The following is a 24,463-nucleotide window of genomic DNA, read 5'->3' on the forward strand; positions in this document are numbered from 1 at the left end:
AATACAAAGGACAGCATTTATTATCATTCATTTAATTTTAACAATGATTAATGCCCTTTAAAATCTGAAGAGGGAGTCTGGTGGTAAGATGTCTATCCCAAAATTCTTCATACTATACTACTCTTCTTGGTACTCTGATAATAATTTCTTGGTACTCTGATAATAATTTCTGTGTTAAGACCTGATTCTCTGTAAAGCTCTAATATACCAAAAAGAATTTCCAGCAATTCTCTGAAGAAAAACAAAAAAATCGAAAATTACACAATTGTCCAATCTATATCTGTTCTGTCACATCTAAGACTGGAATTCCAGATCAGTTTAAAACAGTACAAAGAAAGACCATGCAGACAGAAAGATCTTGAAAAGCAGAGATCTGAAACAAAGCACTTTTAATTTCAATTCTTTGGACTTCTGTAATCCATAAACAAAGGAATGCTCAAAAACATTTCTGAGAGAGAACAGCATTATAGAAAACACCTAGGGACTTCCCTGGTGATGCAGTGGTTAAGAATTCGCCTGCCAATGCAGGGGACATGGGTCTGATCCCTGGTCTGGGAAGATCCCGCATGCCGCAGAGCAACTAAGCCCGTGCACTGCAACTACTGACCATGCAGTCTAGAGCCCACGAGCCACAACTACTGACCCCATGCGCCTAGAGCCCGAGCACCATGATAAGACAAGCCACCACAAATGAGAAGCCCACGCACTGCAACGGAGAGTAGCCCCTGCTCGCCACAACTAGAGAAAGCCCGCACACAACGACGAAGACCCAACACAGCCAAATAAAAAAATAAATAAAAATTAAAAAAAATAGCAAACATCTAAATATGATCAGAGCATCTGGAAAAACTATAAATCAGGAAAAATTCTGAGACAGATTAAGGGGTGGAGAATTTAAAGTGTTCCATGGGCTTCCCTGGTGGCGCAGTGGTTGAGAGTCCGCCTGCCAATGCAGGGGACACGGGTTCGTGCCCCGGTCCAGGAAGATCCCACATGCCGCGGAGTGGCTGGGCCCGTGAGCCATGGCCGCTGAGCCTGTGCATCCGGAGCCTGTGCTCCGCAACGGAGAGGCCACAACAGTGAGAGGCCCGCGTACAGCAAAAAAAAAAAAAAGAAAAAGTGTCCCAGCCTTGTAACTATACTGCAGAAATAGAATAAGCCTATAGCCCAAACTTTAAAAAGTGTATATCAAATTAAATGTTTTAATTAAAAGAACAATACTTACACAAAATAAAACTTTCAAAAGCACAAAAGACTAGTCAATAAAAAGTCAATACTTACACAAAATAAAACTTTCAAAAGCACAAAAGACTAGTCAATAAAAAGTATCTCCTGAGCTCCAGTCTACTAGATCCTTTCCCCAAGAAGTCCTCTTAACCATTTCTTATCTATCCTTATATAAATAATTTGACTATATAAACACATATACATATTTATCCTTTTTTAACACACAGATACATATTGTCCTATACTTTATTTTTACTTGAACCAGTGCACTTTGGTTCACTGGTTCAGTGGTTCACCATCCACTTAGAGACCTACTTTATCTTTTTGAAGTCTTCATAGTAGGCATCCATATGAGGGTACACTAATTTATTAGACCTCAAATAGTCATTTGAGGTGCTCATGAGCTCGTAAGTGCTCATGTTCTTGAGCATTTATGATCATTCATTTCTTTAGAAACACTTCCCGGACATAGACATACTGCTAAAAGGCATTACATTTAAAATTTTACATTTAAAAATGGACAAACTGTTCTTCAAAGAGGTTATGCCAGTTTACACTCCCACCCAGTACCGTATGAAAGTGTCTGTTTTCTTAGACATCTTCACCAACATATACTATTGAACTTTCAGATTTTTCAACCTGACAGGTGGAAATGGAATCTCATTTTATTTTACATTTACATTTCTTTAATTAGAGAGAATACATTTTCATATTTGTATATGAATTCCTCTGTGAACTGCCTTTATTTTCTATTTGGTTGTGCCTTTTTAGTGATTAGGAAGAGATCTTTACACATTAGGAAATTAGCCCTTTGTCATATGTCTTTCCATTTTGTTTACAATACTTTTTTTTTCTGTGTAGAAATTTTATATTTCAATATAGTGAAAAATACACTTTACCTAATGGATTCTTGGTATTAATTATTAATTTAAGATTATACCCAGACTGTCAACGGAAGTTAAAATATTAACTATTTACTGTTTTCAGTGCTTAGAAAAGGAAACTACCAAAAAATAAGTAACTCACAACAACAGCAAATAACTTACTAAGTGCTTACTATGAGCCAGGTATTGTTCTAATCATTTTTCATGTGTCAACTCCATTATTTCTTACAGCAACCTTCTGAAGGAGGTTACTATTATAATCTCCATTTTTAACATATGAGGAAACTGACACACAGTGCAGTTAAAAACTTTAGTCACAAAGCAATTAAGTGGCAGGGGCAGGATTGAAACCAAGGCAGTCTGACTCCTGAGTGGCAGTCAACCACTCTGCTATCCATATGTCTTATTTTATCAAGCACTGGTTAAATTTCTTAAAACAAAAAAAATGTAATTAAAGTCATAAAACTAGCTTAACTCAAACTGTATTTTGATCATGTACTACCTATAAAACTTCTCATTAAAACTAATAACTGTAAGCTGATCAACATTTCAATATTGTTTTTTATTGAATACAATATTCAATAAGTTGAAAAGAGAGCCCTAAGGCTTGGTAGTTAAAGTAGTCCTTGTTCAATATTAATTACTGACTGTTGATATAATTTTCAAAGAAATGTGTAAACTAAAAGTTACTAATCATGTTAATTTCAACATAAAAACACTACTTGAATATTTAGGGTAAATACCTAATATTTACATTTGAGATAACAAAAGTTTAGGTCTTCTCTGTAAGTCTAAGTAACTCTAACCAAAGGCAGCAACAATGTACCTTTATTTTTAATGCAGAGTCACTATGGGTATGAGTCTTAGATAGTTTCCTCATTATCTCAGCTCCAGTTACAGGTCCAGAACTACCAGGTGGAGGCCGGTTGGCTGTTCCCTCCAGCAGCATTGTGTGTTCACTGACTGTGGCTGAAACAGTTCAAAACAATAAGTGGGCTATAGATTATCATATAATCTTGAAACAACAACTCCAATGTTCCTGGTGGTATAACTAAACTCAACTTTTCATATTTCTTGAAAAACTAATTGTGCACTCTGCTATAACATTCACTCTTCTGTCTTTTATTCTTCAAACCCCAGTCTTCTCACTCAGTCTCAAGAAAGGAGCAAACAGCTTCTGCTCAGTCTTTCACATGTCACCCAAATGGCACAGAGATCAAAAACTAATTCAACTATGCTGAAGAAAGTACAAAATGTTCACAGATTAACCTAGGCATTTGCAGATAATTAGAAGGGATGTTTACTGCACTATTCTTTCAATTTTGGGGTAGACTTGAAATTTTTTTAAATAATAAAATCCAGCCTATTACACATAATATATTTATTTGTTAAATACAAAGTTTTTCTAATTTATTTTTTAAAAGCTTGGTAAAGTATTATATGTAAATGTTCTGAAAGCTCTAATTTTAAGACTACTATCCTTTTCCATGGTACTTTTAATTTTTTTTTCAAAATATCACAAGATAAATTTTCATTGAGTACTATATATCATGATAATAAAAATTATCCTTTAAAAAAGCATTTAAGTATGCATGTATATTTCTGTAATGCATTATCTACTGCCTATGTTCTGGCACAGTCATTATAATGACAGAATTGTGGGCTGAATGCATACCTCTAAACATTATACAAATTCAGAATCAAACAGGCAACAGGTAAAGTTCAAATCTTTAAAAGACTGGTATAGGGAGCATGATAAATAGACAAATAAAAATATAAATTTCAAAAAGAAATTCATGTGTTTCATTCAAAACACTCTAGTTATACAAAGATGTCTGTTAATTGTACTGGGTAGATTAGGAGAAGAAATCTTCTGTATTTCACAAAATTAAACTTAGAAGTCAAGTCTGTATAAAGATTCCAACATTATTACCACTTATTTGGACTAATACAAATCATAGTTGTATAATTAAGCCATGACATTTCAAATATGGGACAAAAATTATTAAAATTATCACAAGTATTAGGTTACCAAGTACATAGTATCTAGCAAAAATATTTACAAAATTACCTGCATCAAATTCAAATTCTGCTCCATCAGCACTGGTATCACTTTGAAGACCACCTCCATTGTCCAGCCCAAGCCCATCTTCATGATCATAGTGCACAGCTGATTGAGGTTTCAGGGGCTGAGCTGGTCGATGTAAACTCACTCCTTTAAAGGCTGGTGTCACTACAATAAACTTCATCCACTGCCTTGCCAGTGCAACTAAACCTTTCTTTAAAGTTACCAAAGCAGGAAGGCCATCACTCTGTAACAACAATGACATGGTTAGGAGTAATCTTACTGTAACAATAATAGTTACTATTTAAGTGTTCTGCATACATTTATTCATTTAAATCTCATAACTCCCATTTAGAGATGAGGAAACTGGAATTTATATGTTGAGTAATTTGTCCAAGTTTACACAGGAGAGTCACTATCTCAAGCTGACTATAGAACTCAATCACTAAACACAATGTTGCATCTTTCTATCATAAACAACCCAGCAGAACCAGGTAAATAAGAGACTAAACATGGGGAGTAAAGTGGGATTCTCCTTAAGAAGCATTCAAAGCACTTCACCTGCTTCGCTCAACTGAAGAATTAAATGTATTTTGTACTACCTGGAATATTCATCAAGCAAAGAGGAAATTATTTCTTTCAAAGATTAGGTAACCACCTCTATTTTAACATTAAAAAATTAATAAATTACTATAGTTAAATGACAGACATAGAAGGATTTGTAACTGCTTTGAAACTTAAATATATGATCAGTAAGAATTACATAATTTAGAATATATTTTATTCCACATGGTGATGATTTTACGAAAGAAAATTTGCCTATTGGAGCCTTAGCCTAAGGAGAAAATATGCAACTCCCCTCCCCTTTCCTACAATTCCTTGCATTAGGAATAATAGCTTTGACTGAAGAGAGCCATTTACTAGGTGGCAGGAATCACCTCATTTACTTTCTGAGGAACATCAGGCCCCTTAGCCTGTCCTTTCATTCCTAAACTCAAGTAAGGAGGGTCATCTTGTGTTTCTTCCTCTTACATGGAAACCATATTGTGGCAGAGCATCCATCCGTGGGAAATGCCTGCCTGTGACTAGATGGGCAAGTTAAACTTGCACTGTGGATCTCCCAGTCTTCAATTCGCAGGGTGGGAGTAGAAAGCACTGTACCAGCCTCAGGTCTAAGTACCTTTATGAAATCCATAATTTACTCCAGTTTCTTTCATTAGAGGTTATCAGGAGCTTGACTGACCATTAATAATACTGATACACTGATTACTAATTTGGCTAAAGCTTCCTGTTGTATTCTCTATTGACCAGAAACTTAGAGAGGAGAGGGAGATCCTCAAGCTCTAAGCCTCTAATCATGGGCTTCCACAGTGCTTTTCTAGTGCAGAGATATACTGTATTTATTCGTACAGTTACATATTCCCCCCTCAGTCATTAATTAGTCCTTATTTTATTAAACATTTCTGTGAAATTTGACTCTAATGATTACTCTCTTGCTTGAAATTCTTTATACCTTTGGTTTCTAAAACCTTCTTTCCTGGTCCTTCTAGCTCTTCTTTTCCCTCCTCAGCACTCTGTGTACCTCTATGCACCCTCTCCATGCTCCTTTAATTTTGATATTTATCAGGGCTCCATCCCTGACCAGTTTCTCACTCAACATATCATCCCTAGAAGGCTCATCCATATCCGCAGCTTCTAACCCTTTCATGCTGGCAACTGCCAAACCATTAATTTGAGCCCAATCTTGTCAATAGTCTGGATATCTAACCACATTTCTCCTTTGGACTTCCCATACTCATCTCAAACCTTGTGGGTCAACGGCTACTCAACAGAATAGAGGCTTTTTTAAAGCTAACATGATTCCGGTAACTCACCATTGTAGCGTCATCAATGATGGAGTAATTTGCCTGGTGCAGGTAGTGATGTAGTATATTACACAGTAAACATGAAGGATTTTCTTGGAGAAAGCGGGCAACTTTTGTAAGTCTGTTGTATTTACTTCTTAAGGGAAAATGTACACTTTTATTCTGTAAAAAGCAAAACAACAGATTCAGAATGACACAGCAAAGATACAACAAACAAAAGATATCTAGAAATTAAGAACTTGCAGGTCTGATGTTTTCCAACAATAATAAGGGATCATTTTCAATAATAAACTTTGTATGATACCTTGTATTGTTGAAAGACATACCTCTAATGCTTCTGTCATTATGCATCCCATGACAGCACAAATTCTCAAGGTTCCCTCGGTTTCTAATTTGTTTAAGGATGACTTGAGTTGATCAATGGGAACAAGCCATGCACCAACAGCTGGAGTTGCAGTGCTTAAAAGGTTTAGCTGCCTTTTAAAATGAAAAAAAAAAAAAAATTATAAAAACAAGTGTTAAGGTTTGTATTTCAAAAAATCTCCCATATCTACTGTACTTAGTGGCTATTTTAGTTAGGCAAAATTACCTTTCCTTTTGACCACTAGATAAATTCTGAACATATAAGTAGGAAATGCAAAGAATAGATAAGAGAAAATAAAGAAAAATATAAAAGTCTGTTAGAGGTGAAAAGAGTATATAAAAAGCTTATGGCAGGGTGACATGTAAAAAGAAAACGAAAACCCTAGGAAAGAAGAAGGGTCAAACAAATTGGGAATAATGTCTATAGAAAGTATGAAGTAGGAAAGATGGAAAAGAAACTGGCAACCCTAATACTAGATATATCAGAAAAACAATTCAGAAAATACATGAAACAGAATTGTATGTTACTTAAAATAAAGAAACATCAAGGGATAGTAATATATTTTTAAAACTTTTTACCTAGAAAATGCATGTGCAGGAGATCTCACATTGGTGGGAGCTGCAAAACTAAACCAAATTTCCTTGATGGTCAACTTCATGCTACAGGAATCTGGAGGTGGAGGCATTAAAGGTAGATCTTTTTTCAAATCATCAGATTCAACTCCTTCATCCTATATAAAACAGAGTACCAAAAACCTTAATGTATAGTCCCTTAAAACCACTAGCACAGAGTGTTTTACGAACAAAACCTTTCTATCAAATCAAGTTCTACAGATAATAACACCGTGATATAAAACAGGTAACATAAACCTTGCTCAGCCTAATCCTTATTCTGAGAAATACCTATGGATCCTTGAAGCTCCAAGGAGCACAGTCTGAAAAACACTGCATTGTAACGAACCATAAATCAGAGATCTTAGAACTAAAGTATTTCTCTCCATCACTTCATTCAGTCACATTTGTTTAAGGATACTGTTTCTTTTCCTAGATGAGAGAAAGAAGTTTTATGACTTGCCAGAGGTCATACAACTATTAAGTTGGAGAATGAGTGACAGCATTAAGGTCTTCTGTTTCCTACTGCAATCTATTTTCCATTCTATCTTAATAGAATATTTCAAACTTCCAAATAAAGTGCCATAAGAAATACTATTATAGCCTATGTTCAAATAAATAACACTATACAATAAAAAATTCTTAGTTATCCTGGATGCTAGTAATCTGAATCTGTATTGAGAAATAGGAATAATACTTTTTAAACATGTAATCACCACTCTTCAGAATGCAGGGAGGTAAGAAGCATAATATTAAAGAAACAAACAAAATCCACTGCCTGTTATATCTGTTTAATAGGTTTCTAATTCATTTTTAGATATTCTTGGTCAAAATAAAGAAAAGATTGGCATTTTCTTGTGGGATGACTGAGGAATGAAAAGTATCCACAAAACAGCTTTAAATCCTAAATGTTACAAGACAATGTGAACCACAGACCCTAGTAATTTTAAAGTCAGCAGGCACTAAATATAAGTCCACATTCCCATATCTGCAATTCCAAAATCCACAACATTCTGAAAATCTAAATCTGTTTTTGTGGCATCAAAATCTGATATGAACTTGTAAGAGACTATTTATCCCACTTGGTGTTTTTATTCATGTCTCGCTGTAGAAATATTCAAATATTTCAAGATGTAGTGCTATCTCAGATTCCACTAGGAGTTTACGTAGCTTATACACACACCATATTACCTTTATTTTATTTTTTTATTGAAGTATAGTTGATGTACAATATTGTATGTTACAGGAGTACAATACAGTGACTCACAATTTTTAAAGGTTATACTCCATTTATAGTAACTATGAAATATTGGCTATATTCCCTGTGTTGTATAATATATCCTTGTAGCTTAATAATTGTTTGCACGTCTTAATCATTTATAATGGAATCTAAAAAATACAGCAAACTAGTGAATATAGCAAAAAAAGAAGCAGACTCACAGATATAGAGAACAAACTAGTGGTTATCAGTAGGGAGAGGGAAGGGGAGAGGGGCAATATAGGGCTACGGCATATTACCTTTCTTTTAAAGAAAAAAAATCTGAATTCTCAAATACATCTGGCCCACGGATTTCAGACAAGGGCTGTGAGCCAGGCAACTGAGCATATACAAATATACAGAAGACAGTCCAGAGGAACTTGAACTTTAAAAAACGGGAGACGGGGGGCTTCCCTGGTGGCGCAGTGGTTGAGAGTTCGCCTGCCGATGCAGGAGACACAGGTTCGTGACCCGGTCCGGGAAGATCCCACATGCTGCGGAGCGGCTGGGCCCGTGAGCCATGGCCGCTGAGCCTGCGCATCTGCAGCCTGTGCTCCGCAACGGGTGAGGCCACAACAGTGAGAGGCCCGCGAACCGCAAAAAACAAACAAACAACAACAAAAAAAAACGGGAGAGGGGCTTGTAGATAATAAGCAAGTACTTATAACAACATGTGAAGCAAAGTAACAAAAAACTTGGTTTTAGACTGACTGAATTTTTGGTGCCTACGGCACATCTAAATGATGATATCTAAAAGGCCATTGGATACAATTCTGAAGCTCAGGTAAAGGGCTGATGCTGAAGGCATAACTGATGGGAAAGAGCAGTGTCATCAAATTATGGACGTGGACTAGGAAATGAAACAAGTGAGGGAGTGGACAAAGAGCAAGAAGGGTAGCCAAGAACAGAACATGGGGGGGACACCCACATTTATGAAGGACAATGAACTGCACAAGGAGATGGACCAAGAAAAGTCAGAGAACCAAAAGAAAGCAACGTTACACAATTCGAGGACTTCCACCAAGGAGAACAGGATCAGAGAGATTCAGGAAGATACCTGAGTTTCTGTCAAGTATTTTAGAAGGTGAAGGAGAAGGAAAGAACAGATAGGTTCTTCCGAGCTCTTTGTTCAGTGAGCAGCTGCTATATATTTTAATTTCCTTAATCGAAGTGCTAATCCCCACCCAGCTCTCAAATACTTCCAAAGACCTCACAAGAAAACTGTGATTAAAACCCTTTATTATGCATCAAATCAAAATAAACTTTTCAAAAATAAATTCCCAGAAACCTGGGCTCAGAAGTGATTTGCCAATGCATACTAGATACCCAAGACACATTTCTTAGTTAAAAGGTGGTTTCTTTCCTCTTCAATTGATCTAATTTCCAAATGATCAGAAGTGTTATGTGTGTTTAAGAACAACATTTACCAAGTTCTTACTATGCTGTAGACACCGAGTTAAGTCTTTCATATGTACTGCCTCCTTCAATCTCCACAACTCTAGGTCAATATCATTATAATACTCCTATTTCAGAAACATAGGAGACAGTAAAAAAAAAAAAAAAAAAAAAAAAAATAATGTGCCCAAGGTCACCAATCAGGTAGTAGTACAACTATTCTGTAGTCTAGAATTTTGAATATTTTCATTATTGCTGTTACTATATTCATCACCATGAAATTATACAATAAAAATATGAAAAAATATGAGTTGCATGTAAGGTGTTCTTCAGGCTTCCAAACGAAATAGGTAGATATTGACAAAAATATTTAAACTTACATGAAATACTACCAATAACAAAACTGTTTATTTAAAAAATGAGTTCTGCTAAAATCCTTCAAATAAGATAAAAATAAAGCCTGCCTTTCTGAAATTCTATTAATTCATTAATTCAACAAATATAATTAAGTACTTAACATAAGCAAAATATTATGCTAGGTACTATGACAGATATAAATATATCTATAATATGGTGCCTACATTTTAGCAATTACACTCTAGTAGAGTATAATCACCAAAATGCCTTGGCTACCATTTAAGCAAAATCCACAACATGGAAAGACAAGGAAATATACTCCAGAAATTAAATGTGAATTAGGTATGTAGTTTTCTATTTTATTTTCCCAAATCATTATTATTATTAGAAATTCACCAACTTGTTCATCGGAAACAGAATTTCCATTTAAGTCTGAAGAAGGGCTTGTTCGGTCACAAGGAAGATTATCATCAGAGACATCAGTATTATAGCCGCTGCCAGTTGGAGAATCAGAAGAATTATTGGATGTCAGCACTCCACCCCTTTCCGTGACATTAGCTTTACCCATAGTTCCAAAAGTATTATATAAAACAGCACCAGACTGTCTTCCTCCTATACAAACGAAAGAATTTATTTATTAAAAACACTGGGTGTCTCAATGCTGTCTCTATCATATCCATAAAAATAAAAAATAAAAATCTCATGAAGATTTTTTTCTCACCAAAACTTTGCCCTTATCTATAAAAGTGATATAATATTGCAATATCAGGTAAGGAATTACAGGCATATACACTACTATTATATATAACTAAGCCTAAAAGTCTTATACACAATTCAGCTTTCCTATTTTAATGTATTAGTAATGTAAAAGAAAATAAATATAAGTCAGTATCGCTGAATAAAGGATTTACAGTATTTTCATCGTATATGGCAAGGCTCTACTAGTCAAAGATCCAGTTTCCAAAGATGCAAACTTCCAAAAGTTAAGAGGCTTTATATTTTATTTGAGAATTTTTTCTGAACTATGCACTGCTTTGCTCAGGCATTTTACATGTCTAGATGCTCTGCTAGTTTTGAATCACACAATAATTTCATTATGCTCCACTTACGCAATTGGGATGGGGCACCCACTCCTAGTAAATAATCCCAGATGCCACACTTTCTGCTTGAATATGCTGATTCAGGTTACTGAAAGTCATGATTGTTCAAAACTTTTCAGCAATGTGTGGCCAATTTGTTCCCCACTTAAGCAGAAATTTTTATAAAAAGCTTACCTTTTATGGTTAAATTTTCAAGTCCACATTCAAACATTATCCAACCCCATTTTTCTTGGCTGGGACCTATTCGAGTTACATCTGGAACAGCTTGCTGATCAGTTTCATCCACAAAAGCAAACTCATCCAACTCTTCAAGAGTAAATAAAACTTTGGACTTCTCAAAGGGGATAGCAGTGATGGCACAGGTACCAATATCTATTATCAAAAGAAAACAAAATGACCATTTTTAAAGACAGAAGTTTGTATATTTTTTAAAAACAACAAATAATGTAAGCATGTGGCACAGTGGTTGTCTTAAAAGATATCTTAGTATTCTGTCAAAAAGAAAAATAAACAAATGAACCAACCAATTTCTAAAATAGTGCTGCCTAATGTCATACTACTTAAAAAGTGCCAGAATCATGTTGAAGTTAGAGGGAGAAAAGACGATTCCATAATTAATAGATAAGTGCTCAGAGACAGGATAAATTCATTTCTGAGAGATCATAGGGTACTCTAAAACTCTAAACTTAAAAAGTTCCTGAATAATTCAGCTTCATAGTAAACTATTTTTAAATACTTTCTCATCATTTTACAAAATAAAAAATTATTTTAATTAATTACCTAGCCTTAGGAAAAACATATATTTTCCAGGAAAACTATAGCTTTCACTCAAAGATTGCTTTATGCTAACATATTTTATGTAACAATTCATCACAGATATTGCCATAATTCCATCCCTTTCAATATGCAATATGGGAGCCAACATCCTGAGTGTCTGGCAGAGATTTTTAGTTTATCTTACTGTTTTTTCATTTCTTTCTCTGATTACAGCTAATGAATACAGAAAAGCAAAAAGAAGATAAAAAAAACACATGTAAATTTACCACCTAGAGATAACTTGTTTACATCTGAACTAAGTTTTCTTCTAGCTCTTTAGAGATCATTTTACAAATCCAGCTTTGGTTCCCACCTTTCATGTAGCAGTCAACTATGATAATTTCCTCAGTTCATTAAAAATTCTTCAAAGATATTAAGAAGCACAGCCATGTCTATTATTCTTATTGCTGCTATATTTTACAGATCTGACTACCTGCTTTTGATACCACTATTAATTCTTTTTAACAAAGCTGTGCCTACAGGATGATTTTAAAAAGAAAGAAAGACTATAACGATCATACTCTCTGTGTTCTACAGTGAGCAAACAGATACCATGAAGAAAACAGATGCGAGATAGAAGCAGTTTCTAATTTGGGGCCATACCACCCACCTTCCCACCAAAGTTTACCTTCCAACCTGCGTAGAATGTGAGTAATGAATAGTTAAATACTATGTGTTCAATATATACAGAAATACCTTTCTCTTTCTTATATTGATAAAATACTCAAATTGTAGCAAACTTCAAAGGAAAAAAAAATTGTTTCCTTTTGCAAAATCTTCTTACATTTATACATGTCAAAGAAAAATATGTTGTAGACTCCTACCCGTTGTATCAAGACCCCTCAGTTGCCCATGAACTCGATGAATGTTTAACTTGGCTGCAATCTCTTTGCCTTTTTCCGCTCCAGCGTTTGATCTGAGAGATCCTGATGACTGAGGCTGCATCTTAGTGGCATGAACATACCTATCAAAATTTGATGTTCTACCAGGGTCTGCACTGTTTGAAGTCTCTTCAACCACACCTCTTTATGAAAAAAGAAAGAGTATGATGGTTAACATTTAAATAATCCATAGTTCAGTAAAAACATTTAACTAGTATTTTTTTTAAATCCACTATTTTAATTAAACCAATATTAATAACAAATTCTTCAGTGTTTACTAAAAGATAGTATGAATAAAAACAGTACAAACTTTTTAAAACCTACTTTGCTAATCTTAAAGTGAGATTTGAAATTCCAATACCAGTTCTGAGTTTTAACATTAGAATTTTCCGAAATGTATTAAAAGGATGGTTAAAGCTTGCTTTTACATCCAGCAAGATAGTCATGGCTCAAATTAATAAACTCTTTCTTACCTGTTCATACGAACTTGTGTAGCAATTCTGTCAAAACACAGTGCTACTAAGGAAACATGAGTCACACTTCTACTAGGAGCTGTACTCGGAGATTCTTCCACTGAGGCTTGTAACAAACATAAGTTCACCTAACACACAAAATGTCACATAATTCAGAGTTGAAAAGTAAAAAGTTATCACTTAAACATAAGATATATAGGAAAATGAAAAACTACCATTAGGAATGGCATATCTATGTGTATGAGAGTAATGAAGGAGAAGCTTATAAACTCTCATAAAATAATAATTAAATTCTTACTGGATCAATGTGAATTATTTTAGTAAATATTACCCAACATTCTGCTTAAGTAAACTATTTACATTACATTAAATGTTACATTAGATCATCAAGGAAATAAAATATATATTTTTGATATTACAATCTATTCTACCACCATTCAGTTTAGTAAATACAAAGGATAAAAACCACCAAAATATTCTCTTTCAGGAAAACTTGTTTAAATATTAAATTTTTACCTTTGGTATGCTAACATTAGCCTGAAGACCTTTAATTGTTACATTATCTTGCTTCATTGTAAGATTTGTCTGTGCTTGTCCTTGGTTAGTCATTCCTATGGTAGAATGTTCAGTTTTTGTTCCTCTAACATCCTGTTTGGAAGATAGCTAAAAAGATTGAAAGCGGAATTATTATTTCACAGACCTTTCGTAATTTCCATATCATCTACAACAGCAACTTGTTATTCACTGTGCTCCTTTATACCCATCTAGGTACCAGCTGCCATCTGGTTTAGCATTCCCAGGCTTAAAGTCCAAACCTTAGAAAAGCTAGAAAATAGACTGGCAGCCCCAGTGTTGAGAGAAGTGATACAAAATAAAGCAAAATCAGCCTACATAAAAACATGTACTTGAGAACATATTTGGTTTCTGATAATTAGCTCCTTGTTGGCTGGGAATATTTTCAAATTTCTTTTTTGATTTGTACTCCTCTAGCCAAACTACCTATCACATGAAATGCCAATATATCTTGAATAACTGGATCACTAAAAACAATCAGCTTTACTTTCACCTTGCCTCTGGTCCGTAGTCCAAATGCGACTCAGATACAACTGAAAGTCAAGTGGACAATCACTAGATGAGGATTAATCACCAGGATATGACTGCTAAGAAACTGGCTTTGTGACTAGGACCACAGTGTTAAGTAAAATATCGCACACCAGAAGACAGTGAGTGACTTGATTCACCGAGGTGAACAAAAATAACCTCAAAACTATTAAGATACAAGTTATCTAATCACAGAGGAAAGCCAAAATAATATGCAGATTTGCTTTCTTAGTAAATGAATGTACCACTCCTAAACAATACTCATTCACTCAGGACCAAAGCTCTTTAGGAAAGGCTTAGAATTAAACTACTTCCAAAATAAAAGAAAAAATAATGCTACATTTTAAAAAATATTTTACTCCTCTCATGCTGTCTCTTATGGAGCCAATGACATATAAAGATTATTTAGAAATGTTCACGTATTCCAATTTAAATGACTAATAAAATTTTAGTATATTCAAATTTTTTTCAAGGTTGGATATTATGCACCTGTGAAGAATACTCAATTTGCCACACTCACTGAACAAAAGGTTCTTACATTTTCTGAGAAGGTAGTCTTGCTATTTTGGACAGCTTCCCTGAGGACTTTGACATGTAGATCATCCACAATTGTAGCTGGATGTCTAGTACTAGCACAATGAACCATGGCTTCAATATACCTGAGGGAAGAAAAATAGTCTATGAAACATTTTAATATCACTTATGATCTAGTTTATCTAATCTATCCCATTATGTTCCATTCTAGATTTTATTCATCTTAGTTTTGTCTCCCTAGATAGACTATATCTCCTTGCAGGACAAACAATATATTATTTCCTCTTTATACCTTCATTAACCAGACAGTAGTAAGAATATCAAACTTAATAATTAGTTCCTGGGTATTTGATAAATTTTATGCTTATCAGCCCAAAGGCAAAAAGTAGAAAATACAATGTAATATAACATCATAATATTGCAATATATAATTATTTAGGCTGAAAAACTAACAAATGATAACTGAAACATAGTCTTTTTAAAATATATTTTCATTTTTATTCAATCAAAATAGCCATCATCGTTCTTTTTCATGAAAATACTATATCACATACACTTATTATTTTATAAAATAGTAGTTGTAGTTTTAGACAAAATTAATACCTGTCTAAAGCTTCAGCCACTAGGGGAGTCAGAACAATATCAACGGTTCCTTTTACTTCAACTATGGCTGTTGTTCTGGTCTGAGAGACTGGTTGATCCAAGGTCCACTCTTCCGTTAATGTTTCATCATCTGTGTTATCAACAGCTTTCTTTTCCAGAGGAGTATATGGTGTACTATACAATTTAACAAGCAAAGTATATATTAAAAAGACCAGTATATATATGAAAAAAATAGAAGTTGGAGCTTCCTTAAGATGAGTGACCCTTAAACTTATACTTATTTCAACTAAAAATTTCATGAAATTGGACTAGATATTATATGTCGCAAATGCTCTTCAAGGACAAGACAAATGAGGCAGTAAAATGCAAATTGATCAAAGATGGTTAATACATCAAATGATAAAAAAAAATTTGATATATTTACTTGGCAGGGCTCTACCAAAATATGAAAATTATAATACTGAATTCTTGTTAGTTCCCAATTTTAATATGCCAAGTTATGGTTTGCATAGTATGTCTAAAAGAAATGTTACTGACTACTTATACATGTAGGCAAAGCCATGAAAGACAACAGAGTTGAATTATTTGGGTCAATTTATTCAAAAAATAAAGACTACAGTCAAGTAAAGAGTGGTTATTCCTCAGAACCAACTCTCTGTATCTCATAATCAAGAAAGACTGACTTTAAACTTCAAAAGTATATAATTTTTACTTACTTTGAAGTTGATCCTGAAAGCTGCATTCCTCTGTCTAGTAAAGAGTTAGCTGTGAGCCCTTGTTTGATAACCTAGAATAATATAAAACATTACTTATAGACTAGAATTTTAATATTAATTATTCTGTAATTTTATGCTATAAACTGATACTTGTGACTATCCAAATTACCTTGTTAATGTGATTTTGATATGTATGATATAAATACTTAACAAATTGAAAAAAATCACAGGAAATATTCAACTGGTAATTTCATTTTCTAATTATTCAGAAAAATGACAGAGTAGGGCTGTGAGGATTCAGCAAGAGTAGACTATACAATTAAAGCTTAAAAGCAAGTGCTTCAAATGTCTTTCCTCCATAGTTCCTCTTTAAATTGTGCTTTTCTTAGAAAAAGCTAATTTTAGAGTCTTGTAGCACAATCAACTTTTAAGTGGGAAAGAATCCCAGAGTAACATTAAATTATAGGAAAAGCTAGATTGTATTTTATATCCATAAAAGATAACAAATAAAATAAATAATGCACTTGAATAACCAAACTAAACCCCTTTAAATGCTAGCTTGTTATTTAGATTTAATGAAGAAAAATAACTTTCTTATGTTCTATTTTTGAAGTTGTTTAAAGATATGAATTCCTTGACTTATTTTCTCCAGAGATGTGACTGCCTAATCAAACTAGATTTATTGAAAATACTACAATAATTCTAACTTCTCACAGCAATTCTAACCTCTATTTTTCAGAGCAAGTGCAATTCAGTTTTATACTGGAACATTCATTTACCAACATATTTTCACATGGAATAAAGAGAACATTTTAAAATGTTGGCATGGGTAACTTATCTTAGGCAAGATAAGAAATGGGCACAACCTTAAAATCAAAATTTTGTGACTCAAATGCATTTATCTCTAAGGATATTTCACTCCACTTATCACATTTCCATCACTAGGTCCAAGCCCATCATCTCTTGCACAGGCTGCTGCGACAGCCTCCTAGGTGATCACCCCAACTCCTCCTTGCATAATGACAATTCTGTTCCACTTAGTAGCCAAAGTACATGAGATCACATCACATTTCCTTAAAGCTCTCATGAATTTCCCAGTGAAATTAAAATTCTAATTACTGATACCCTGGTCTACAGGTCCTTAATGGCCTCGCCTTTGTTCAGGTCTCTAACCTCACCATGTGCAAAGCTCTCTGCTAACTCACTATGTCTCATGCACACTGACTTCTTTCCCACTTTAGAACTTCAGCAAGGCCGATGCCTGTGCCCTGAATATAGTATATAGTGCCCCTAAGTCTTCCCTTCCTCAATTCCTCCTCATCCTTTAAGTTTCAGTTTAAATATTACCTCCTGTGATTGACCTTTCATGTCAATACAAGCTAGGCAGCCCCACTCCCCATTATTCTCTATCCCAGCATCCTTTATCTTCATAACACTTCTGAATTTATAATCATATACTGTACTTATCCATTTATCTATTTACTGCCCGTCTCTCACCCTAAACTATAAGCCCCATGTCTGTTTCCCTCACCATTGAACATCAAATGACTAACACACAGTAGTATATAATAAATATCTGAATATAATATGAGAATATTAACATTTAGACACTTCAAACAATTATATATGTACATGTTAGTATATACCACCTGAGATTTTTAAATTGTTAATCAGTTCTATAAGATTTTATATGCTCAATTTTGGTCTTTAAGACACTAATTTTTTTTTTTTTTTTTTTTTGCAGTACGCAGGCCTCTCACTGTTGTGGCCTCTCCTGTTGCGGAGCACAGGCTCCAGACGCGCAGGCTCAGCAGCCATGGCTCATGGGCCCAGCCGCTCCGCAACATGTGGGATCTTCCCAGACCGGGGCACGAACCCGCATCCCCTGCATTGGCAGGCGGACTCTCAACCACTGCGCCACCAGGGAAGCCCAATTTTGGTCTTTAAAATCATAAAAAGTTCTCTTATAAATTTATAATTTTATAAAAATGTCTTCATATTGGATATTATCACTAAATTAATTTTGACCTATTTTTAGCCTTCCTAAAAAAAAAAGCTATTTACAGAATACATTACAGAAATGGACAATAATTAATTAATACTAAATTATAAGATCTCAAATACCAAGTGTACAGAACTGGATTTGCATAGAAGCAGTTAAGGATTAATATAATAGAACACCAACAATTAAAAACTATTTCAAAATTTTACTTTTAAGACACAGAAAATATGAATTCACAGAGACATGATCCTAATCTTAGAATATAATGTTGACACAGACTATACGTTAATTGTTAATACTCTGACGATCAAATCTGAAACTATTCCTTAATTTTATATGCTTAAATTTATAATACTAATCAATAAACCTGAGGCCTACTGTCGTACATGAAGCCATGACTTCAGGAATTTTATCTTTAAGAAAAGCAGCAAAATGACTGAGAGAATAATTTTTTAAATATCTTAAAAATCAATTTTCCTACATAAATTTATCAGTGGAAATTAATGATTTGGCTTCTACCTTAAAAGTTGGAACAGAAAGCTGTTCAAATGATGATGAGCTTTCTTCACTGGTTGGTGTATCCAGATCGAGGGGGCGATGCAATGAGGACTTAGAGGTTCTTTTGTTGGTTGGATGCTTCACTGACCAATTAATTACTTGGAATTGTGTAAGGTAAGTCTGATAGCAATTCATCACAGGTTGCTGAGAAGTAATCTGTTCGCTCTCTACTGTTTTCTCACTTTCTACAACATACAGATGCTCTATAACATCATCCTCTCCCCCTAATGCAGAAACAAAGGAAGCCTGGGAAGGATGAGTTTTGAATGGCAGAGTCCGAGGATCCTGAATGCTTTCTCCATGGCCAGTAAGTGGTCCTTCTACACTGTGATATATGGAACCCCTACTGTAGTCAATCTGCTGGGCTTGCTTTTTCTTCTTTTTTCTACCTGGATAAGTTCCAGGGCCTTCGTCACTGCTAATGGGCTCAAATTCTTCAGCTGCAGAAAAGTAAGCTTCACTATCAGCCATTGACATGCTGGAATCCATTGATCGATACTGATGAAATGAATTAGAGTCTGCTGATGGTGTATATGGAAATGAACCAAAACTTCTTCTCTGCTTTGGTGAGTCTAGTACATTTTCATCACTTCGGGAGACATCACTACTAAACTGGACTCCAACTGTAACAGGCTGCTTGTCCCCATAAAAAGCAGCAGTAAGGCTCTTGGTACTTCCAAGTCGGGTGGAACATCCAGAGGCTTGTCGTTTCAAGGGAGACCTCAGAGGAGACTGACCTACTGACTTATCCTGAGTATTAGGAGACACAGGGCTATTTCCTGAAATTTCCGTAGGAATGCTAAAACAGAAAGAAAAACTATTAACATTTACTGCACACCATATAATTTAAGTATAAATAGAAGTACTTATAAAATCCTTTCTGTATATATTAATCATTTATTTTACAAATAAAGGAAGTTGTAAACTTTTACAATAAAATATCCATACAAAGTAGCAAAACAGTACAATATATGTTCCTACTCCACAGAGTTCCAAAAAAAAAAATTGAGGCAACTTAAAACACAATAAAAATTTAAAGAAACCCAGAGTATAATCTTCTATCCATAATCCATGAACACTAATGCATTTATAAGTTTATTTTCCCACATCCTTTAAAAGTTTATGTAACAAAATATACCAGGGGCCTTTGATTAAATGAGAGGAAATGAGAGAGGGAGAAGTCACAGATAACCCCAATATTTCTGACTTCAGCAACTGATATACTAGTGCCGTTTACTGAGGCACAACAAGTTGAACATGATAGGCACAAGATCATTTTTTAATATGTTGAGTTTGAGCCCTCCATGAAACACCAAGAAGGTAGCTAGGTTCATAGGGACAAAGGTTTTGGATGCAGTTTTTAACATTTATAAGATGTTAGCTACAGATCATAATTGAAGCCAAACAGTTACTAAGACTGCCTAGGGAAACAGTATAGAGTCAGTGGAGAAAAGGGTACATAACAGTCTTAAGGGATAATGACATTTAACAAATGGCAGGCTGTAACAGGAAGAGAAAGAAGGGGAGGGAAAAAAAAATGGAGGACTTGGAAATAGAGATGGAGAAGGAAAAGCCAAGGAGATGGGAGGAAAATCTGAAATGTGCTATCAAGTCGAGAGGAAAGTGTATTTCAAGAAGCAAGTAATCAGGGCTTCCCTGGTGGCGCAGTGGTTGAGAGTCTGCCTGCCGATGCAGGGGACACATGTTCATGCCCCGGTCTGGGAAGATCCCACATGCCGCGGAGCAGCTGGGCCCGTAAGCCATGGCCACTAAGCCTGTGCGTCCGGAGCCTGTGCTCCGCAACTGGAGGGGCCACAAGAGTGAGAGGCCTGTGTACTGCAAAAAAAAAAAAAAAAAAAAAAAAGAAGCAAGTAATCAACTAGGGGCCAAAAGAAGGACCAAAAAATATTCAACACGCTGGAAGGATAATATCCAAATGTTAACAATGGTTCACTCTCAGTGGTGGGATGACAAGAAATATTCATTTTTCTTTTACTTTTCTGTATTTTCCTAGCATCTGGAATGAATATATATGTATTACTTTTGTAATCAGAAAAACAACAGCAAATGGACATTTAAAAATAAGTTCAGGAGGAGAAAAAAATTCTCTACAACAGGTGAGTTGAGAGGAGAGAAGTTTTCCTTGCCACAGTTTTAAGCACTTGTAATCCTACGATCAGGTTTCTAAATCTAATTGAATACTGACCTCACTTGGCCATCATCTCTTTTCGTACCATGCAAGAATTCTTTTTGAACCAAATGATTATCGGCAACAGAAGAGGGACTTTCCTTTTCACCAGCCAATAGAGGCTGTGCAGCACTAGAACTGCTATTCTCTTCTGAAGAAGAGGATGAGCTATGAGATCGTAATGGTACTTGAAGACTAAGGTGCTGAGTTTTTCTCTCTACTTCTATTCCCACTGATTTGTTTTCCCATTCTTTCCTCTTCATGCCATTCACATTACCTAAACAAACAAAAAAGTGAGTTACATAAACATAATAATTTCAAAAGCAGTCTATGAAAAAATATGATAACTTAATCCAATTCCCTGTTTTTAGGTATATAATCATTTAAAAAAAGCACAAGTAACTAATTTCACATAGCAATATGCTAAACACTACAGAAAGATATCAACATAAGTATGAATCCAGAGTCCATACACAGTGAATTTTCTTTTTTTAAGCTATTTATATGAAAATTTTCCAACTTAGAAAACTTTCAAGAGTGGTAATCAAGCCATCAAAGATATTTTACTCGAAATTACCTATCTTAAACACTTTGCCCCCATTTACTCTATTTTTATAAATAGACATAATATTTTTGGAACCATCTGAGAGTAATTTGCAGATGTAGTAGGCTTTTACCCTAAACTTAAAGGTTTATTTCCTAAGAATAATACAAAAACACAGTATAATTATCAACTTGGTATATTTGGTGTTTATACCATACTGTTATCTAGTCTACCACGTGCTTTCCAATTTTCTCAAATGGCCCAATAATGTCCTTTAAAGCACTTCTGCCCTCTCCAGTATAGGATCCAATCTAGGTCTGTATATTATTACATTCAGTTGTCATGTTTTCTTTAATGTGGAACATTTTCTCAGTCTTTTATAAGAGCCCTGTGATATGTTATGTAAATTGGGGGTGGAGAGGGATAAAAGGAGAATTCTATAGCTGCTTAGATCCAAAAAATAACTACTGCCCTACTTCCCCTCTCCTCCAGCCATCCTTGTGCTACTCAAGAAAGAAGAACATACTAGTAGGAGAAAACATCTCTCCAAGCAGAAGGCACTTCTAGTTGGAACTTAAGCGGTAAGAAGACTTAAGAACTTACAGTATAAGTAATATTATTTGCTTCTACCACCACAAATGTAAAAATCCAACAAAAGTCAAAAGAAAAATGGGTTTGAGTCATTTCTAAGTGATAGGAAACTAGTGTTCATTGACCTTCCAAGGAAATTCTTTAGTTCCATCGATATGCCCTCCTTGATTCTATCCTGACACTGTACATCTATATGTGGCTCCTGGAATACACAGGGACTAATTCCAATCTTCCCTGCACAAGAAACTTATGGCAATTTACCAATTACAGCTCATTCCTGAGAAAATCACTAGGAGACACAGACACACCCTATTACACGGTATAAGAACTAAAATGAGGTTTCTTTTGTTTACTGTTAGAGAAATTGCTATTTTCTCCCTTTTATACCATGTGTAAATTCCCTGTAGATTTTCTTCCTTGAGTTTGCGATAGTTAAATTTTGATCTGCAGATCAGAAAATCAAACAACAACTTTATAAATAGTGCCAGCTCTAGTAGGGTGGAAAGAACTAAAGTGGTTTCGATGACTGTAATTCTAGTTTATGCTCAGCCATATACATGACTTTTTGACTTCATGCAACTCAGCCTCAGTGACGACCTCAGTTACTTCACCATATACAGGGAAAATAAAGAACTCACATGGTAGTTTGTGGATGAAATAAGAAATGCCTGTGAACACCTTTAAAAACAAACATTATTCAAAAGAAATAAAGTAATATTATAAGAAGACAGCTAAGTAAATTTTATTTCGTATGTTTCTTGACCTTTAAATGTCAAGAAGTTTTGGTGTTTGCTGATTTTATAAGATAATCTACTCTTATTCTAGTAAAACTGCTGAAGTCAAGTAATCTTAAAATAACATGTACACATTTATTAATATTCAGTGAAATATCATTTAAACAAGAATTTGGCATATGTAGTAGTCTAGCTCTTTCCTCTAAGAGCTCCTTACACATGAAAATCAATCCAATAAATTCTTAAAGTTAAAACTACTTCTTTTCTATCTTTGTCTACTGACAAAAGGCAGAGCTAAGTTAATGTTTCTGAATGGATCAAGAAAAAACAGCTAAATACTGGTGAGATGTCAAGACTTTTCTACATTTCACTTCTTGACAGCATGGCAACTTAAGCAGTTAAGTATTGCACTTAATTGTAGGAATACACAACTAAGAAACACAAAGGAAAATGAATTTCTGAAGTCTTTGGAGAAAAGATGCTAGATAAATATAAATCCAGTATGCCTAAAGCCACCATTCACTGTTCATATCAAACTCATGTATTTGCAAAGTTATCCTACAGGCTCTAAGACCAAATTTCTCTTCTTGACATGTACAGTTTTAGTAAGAAGAATATTTTGCAAAAGTAGTGGATAAAATGAGGGCCAATAGTATAAATATTTCTATTGATAAGTTTTTCCTATAAAAGTAAGCTGGTAAAACAATCGTTACCTCAAAGCATAGCTATTCCTAAGTATATTTCTGGAATCTGGATTCTAGGGAAATAATGATACATAAGGAAATATTTAGAAAAGTTGGGCTAGGAAAAATCACCCATGTTAACAGCAGAAGATCTGAATAGTAGATCTACTTTTGCCTTGTGCAACTCTGAAAAACTCACTAGTCTTATTTGGCTAGAGTTAATCACCTGCAAAACAAAGATTATACTAAACCCTACATGTAAGACTGCTCAAAAAACTAAGTTGAACAAAGTAACACTGAACTTCTCTCAGAATGGCATAGGGATGAAGATAATAAAAGATTAACACAAGTGACAACACATTACCATCTACAATTTTGGGAACTTCTTTAGTAATGATCCGTTCTCCAGGCTGTAGCAGAGACTGTCCATAATACATATCAGACTCTGCACTCGTGCTTGAAAATGCAGAGCTACTGGAAGGTGTCAACTCTTCAAGTCTGAAGAAATCTAGGCCAGTTACTGTGCCGCCGAAGAATCTGCAGCCACCAAGACAACCACACTTGTTCCTACACCTCTTATTCTTCAGGGTATCATCTGGCCACAAAAACCACAACCTAAACAGAACCCAAAATGAAACAAACAAAAGAACAACAACATAACAAAAAATCATTAAGAAATCAGAAACTTTTGAGCAGATAATCAATTAAATATAACAGTTAATATTTTTTAAAGAAGTTTGTTTTTACAATGGACTATCTTTTTAGTTATTTTGCCTTTCTTAAAAAAAAAAAGTCTCACCATGGTGAGATGAAAATAGGTAGGAACAATAATGAGAAATAGAGCACATGTTAAAAAAAAAAAAAACAAAGAGCTAGGGCTTCGCTGGTGGCGCAGCAGTTGAGAGTCCGCCTG

The 24,463-nt window shown here is 34.6% G+C and overlaps 1 protein-coding gene across 6 annotated transcripts in view; it reads right to left on the reverse strand.

The window, feature by feature from the left end:
• KIAA1109 (KIAA1109 ortholog) overlaps positions 1-24,463 on the reverse strand; it is a 209,065-nt gene that overhangs the window by 86,730 nt on the left and 97,872 nt on the right. For all 6 annotated transcript variants that reach the window (XM_032632288.1, XM_032632285.1, XM_032632284.1 and 3 more), the window contains 16 exons: positions 23,915-24,165; positions 21,017-21,275; positions 18,772-19,609; positions 16,251-16,321; positions 15,535-15,708; positions 14,936-15,056; positions 13,813-13,959; positions 13,297-13,424; positions 12,767-12,966; positions 11,301-11,498; positions 10,427-10,638; positions 6,984-7,135; positions 6,368-6,518; positions 6,051-6,203; positions 4,183-4,423; positions 2,938-3,080 (listed from right to left, as the gene is read on the reverse strand). In XM_032632288.1, coding sequence (XP_032488179.1) covers positions 2,938-3,080; positions 4,183-4,423; positions 6,051-6,203; positions 6,368-6,518; positions 6,984-7,135; positions 10,427-10,638; positions 11,301-11,498; positions 12,767-12,966; positions 13,297-13,424; positions 13,813-13,959; positions 14,936-15,056; positions 15,535-15,708; positions 16,251-16,321; positions 18,772-19,609; positions 21,017-21,275; positions 23,915-24,165 — 3,439 coding nt within the window. The remainder of the gene's footprint in view (positions 1-2,937; positions 3,081-4,182; positions 4,424-6,050; positions 6,204-6,367; positions 6,519-6,983; positions 7,136-10,426; positions 10,639-11,300; positions 11,499-12,766; positions 12,967-13,296; positions 13,425-13,812; positions 13,960-14,935; positions 15,057-15,534; positions 15,709-16,250; positions 16,322-18,771; positions 19,610-21,016; positions 21,276-23,914; positions 24,166-24,463) is intronic.

The sequence above is a fragment of the Phocoena sinus genome, chromosome 5 (assembly GCF_008692025.1).
Source record: "Phocoena sinus isolate mPhoSin1 chromosome 5, mPhoSin1.pri, whole genome shotgun sequence".
Classification (NCBI taxonomy): domain Eukaryota; kingdom Metazoa; phylum Chordata; class Mammalia; order Artiodactyla; family Phocoenidae; genus Phocoena; species Phocoena sinus.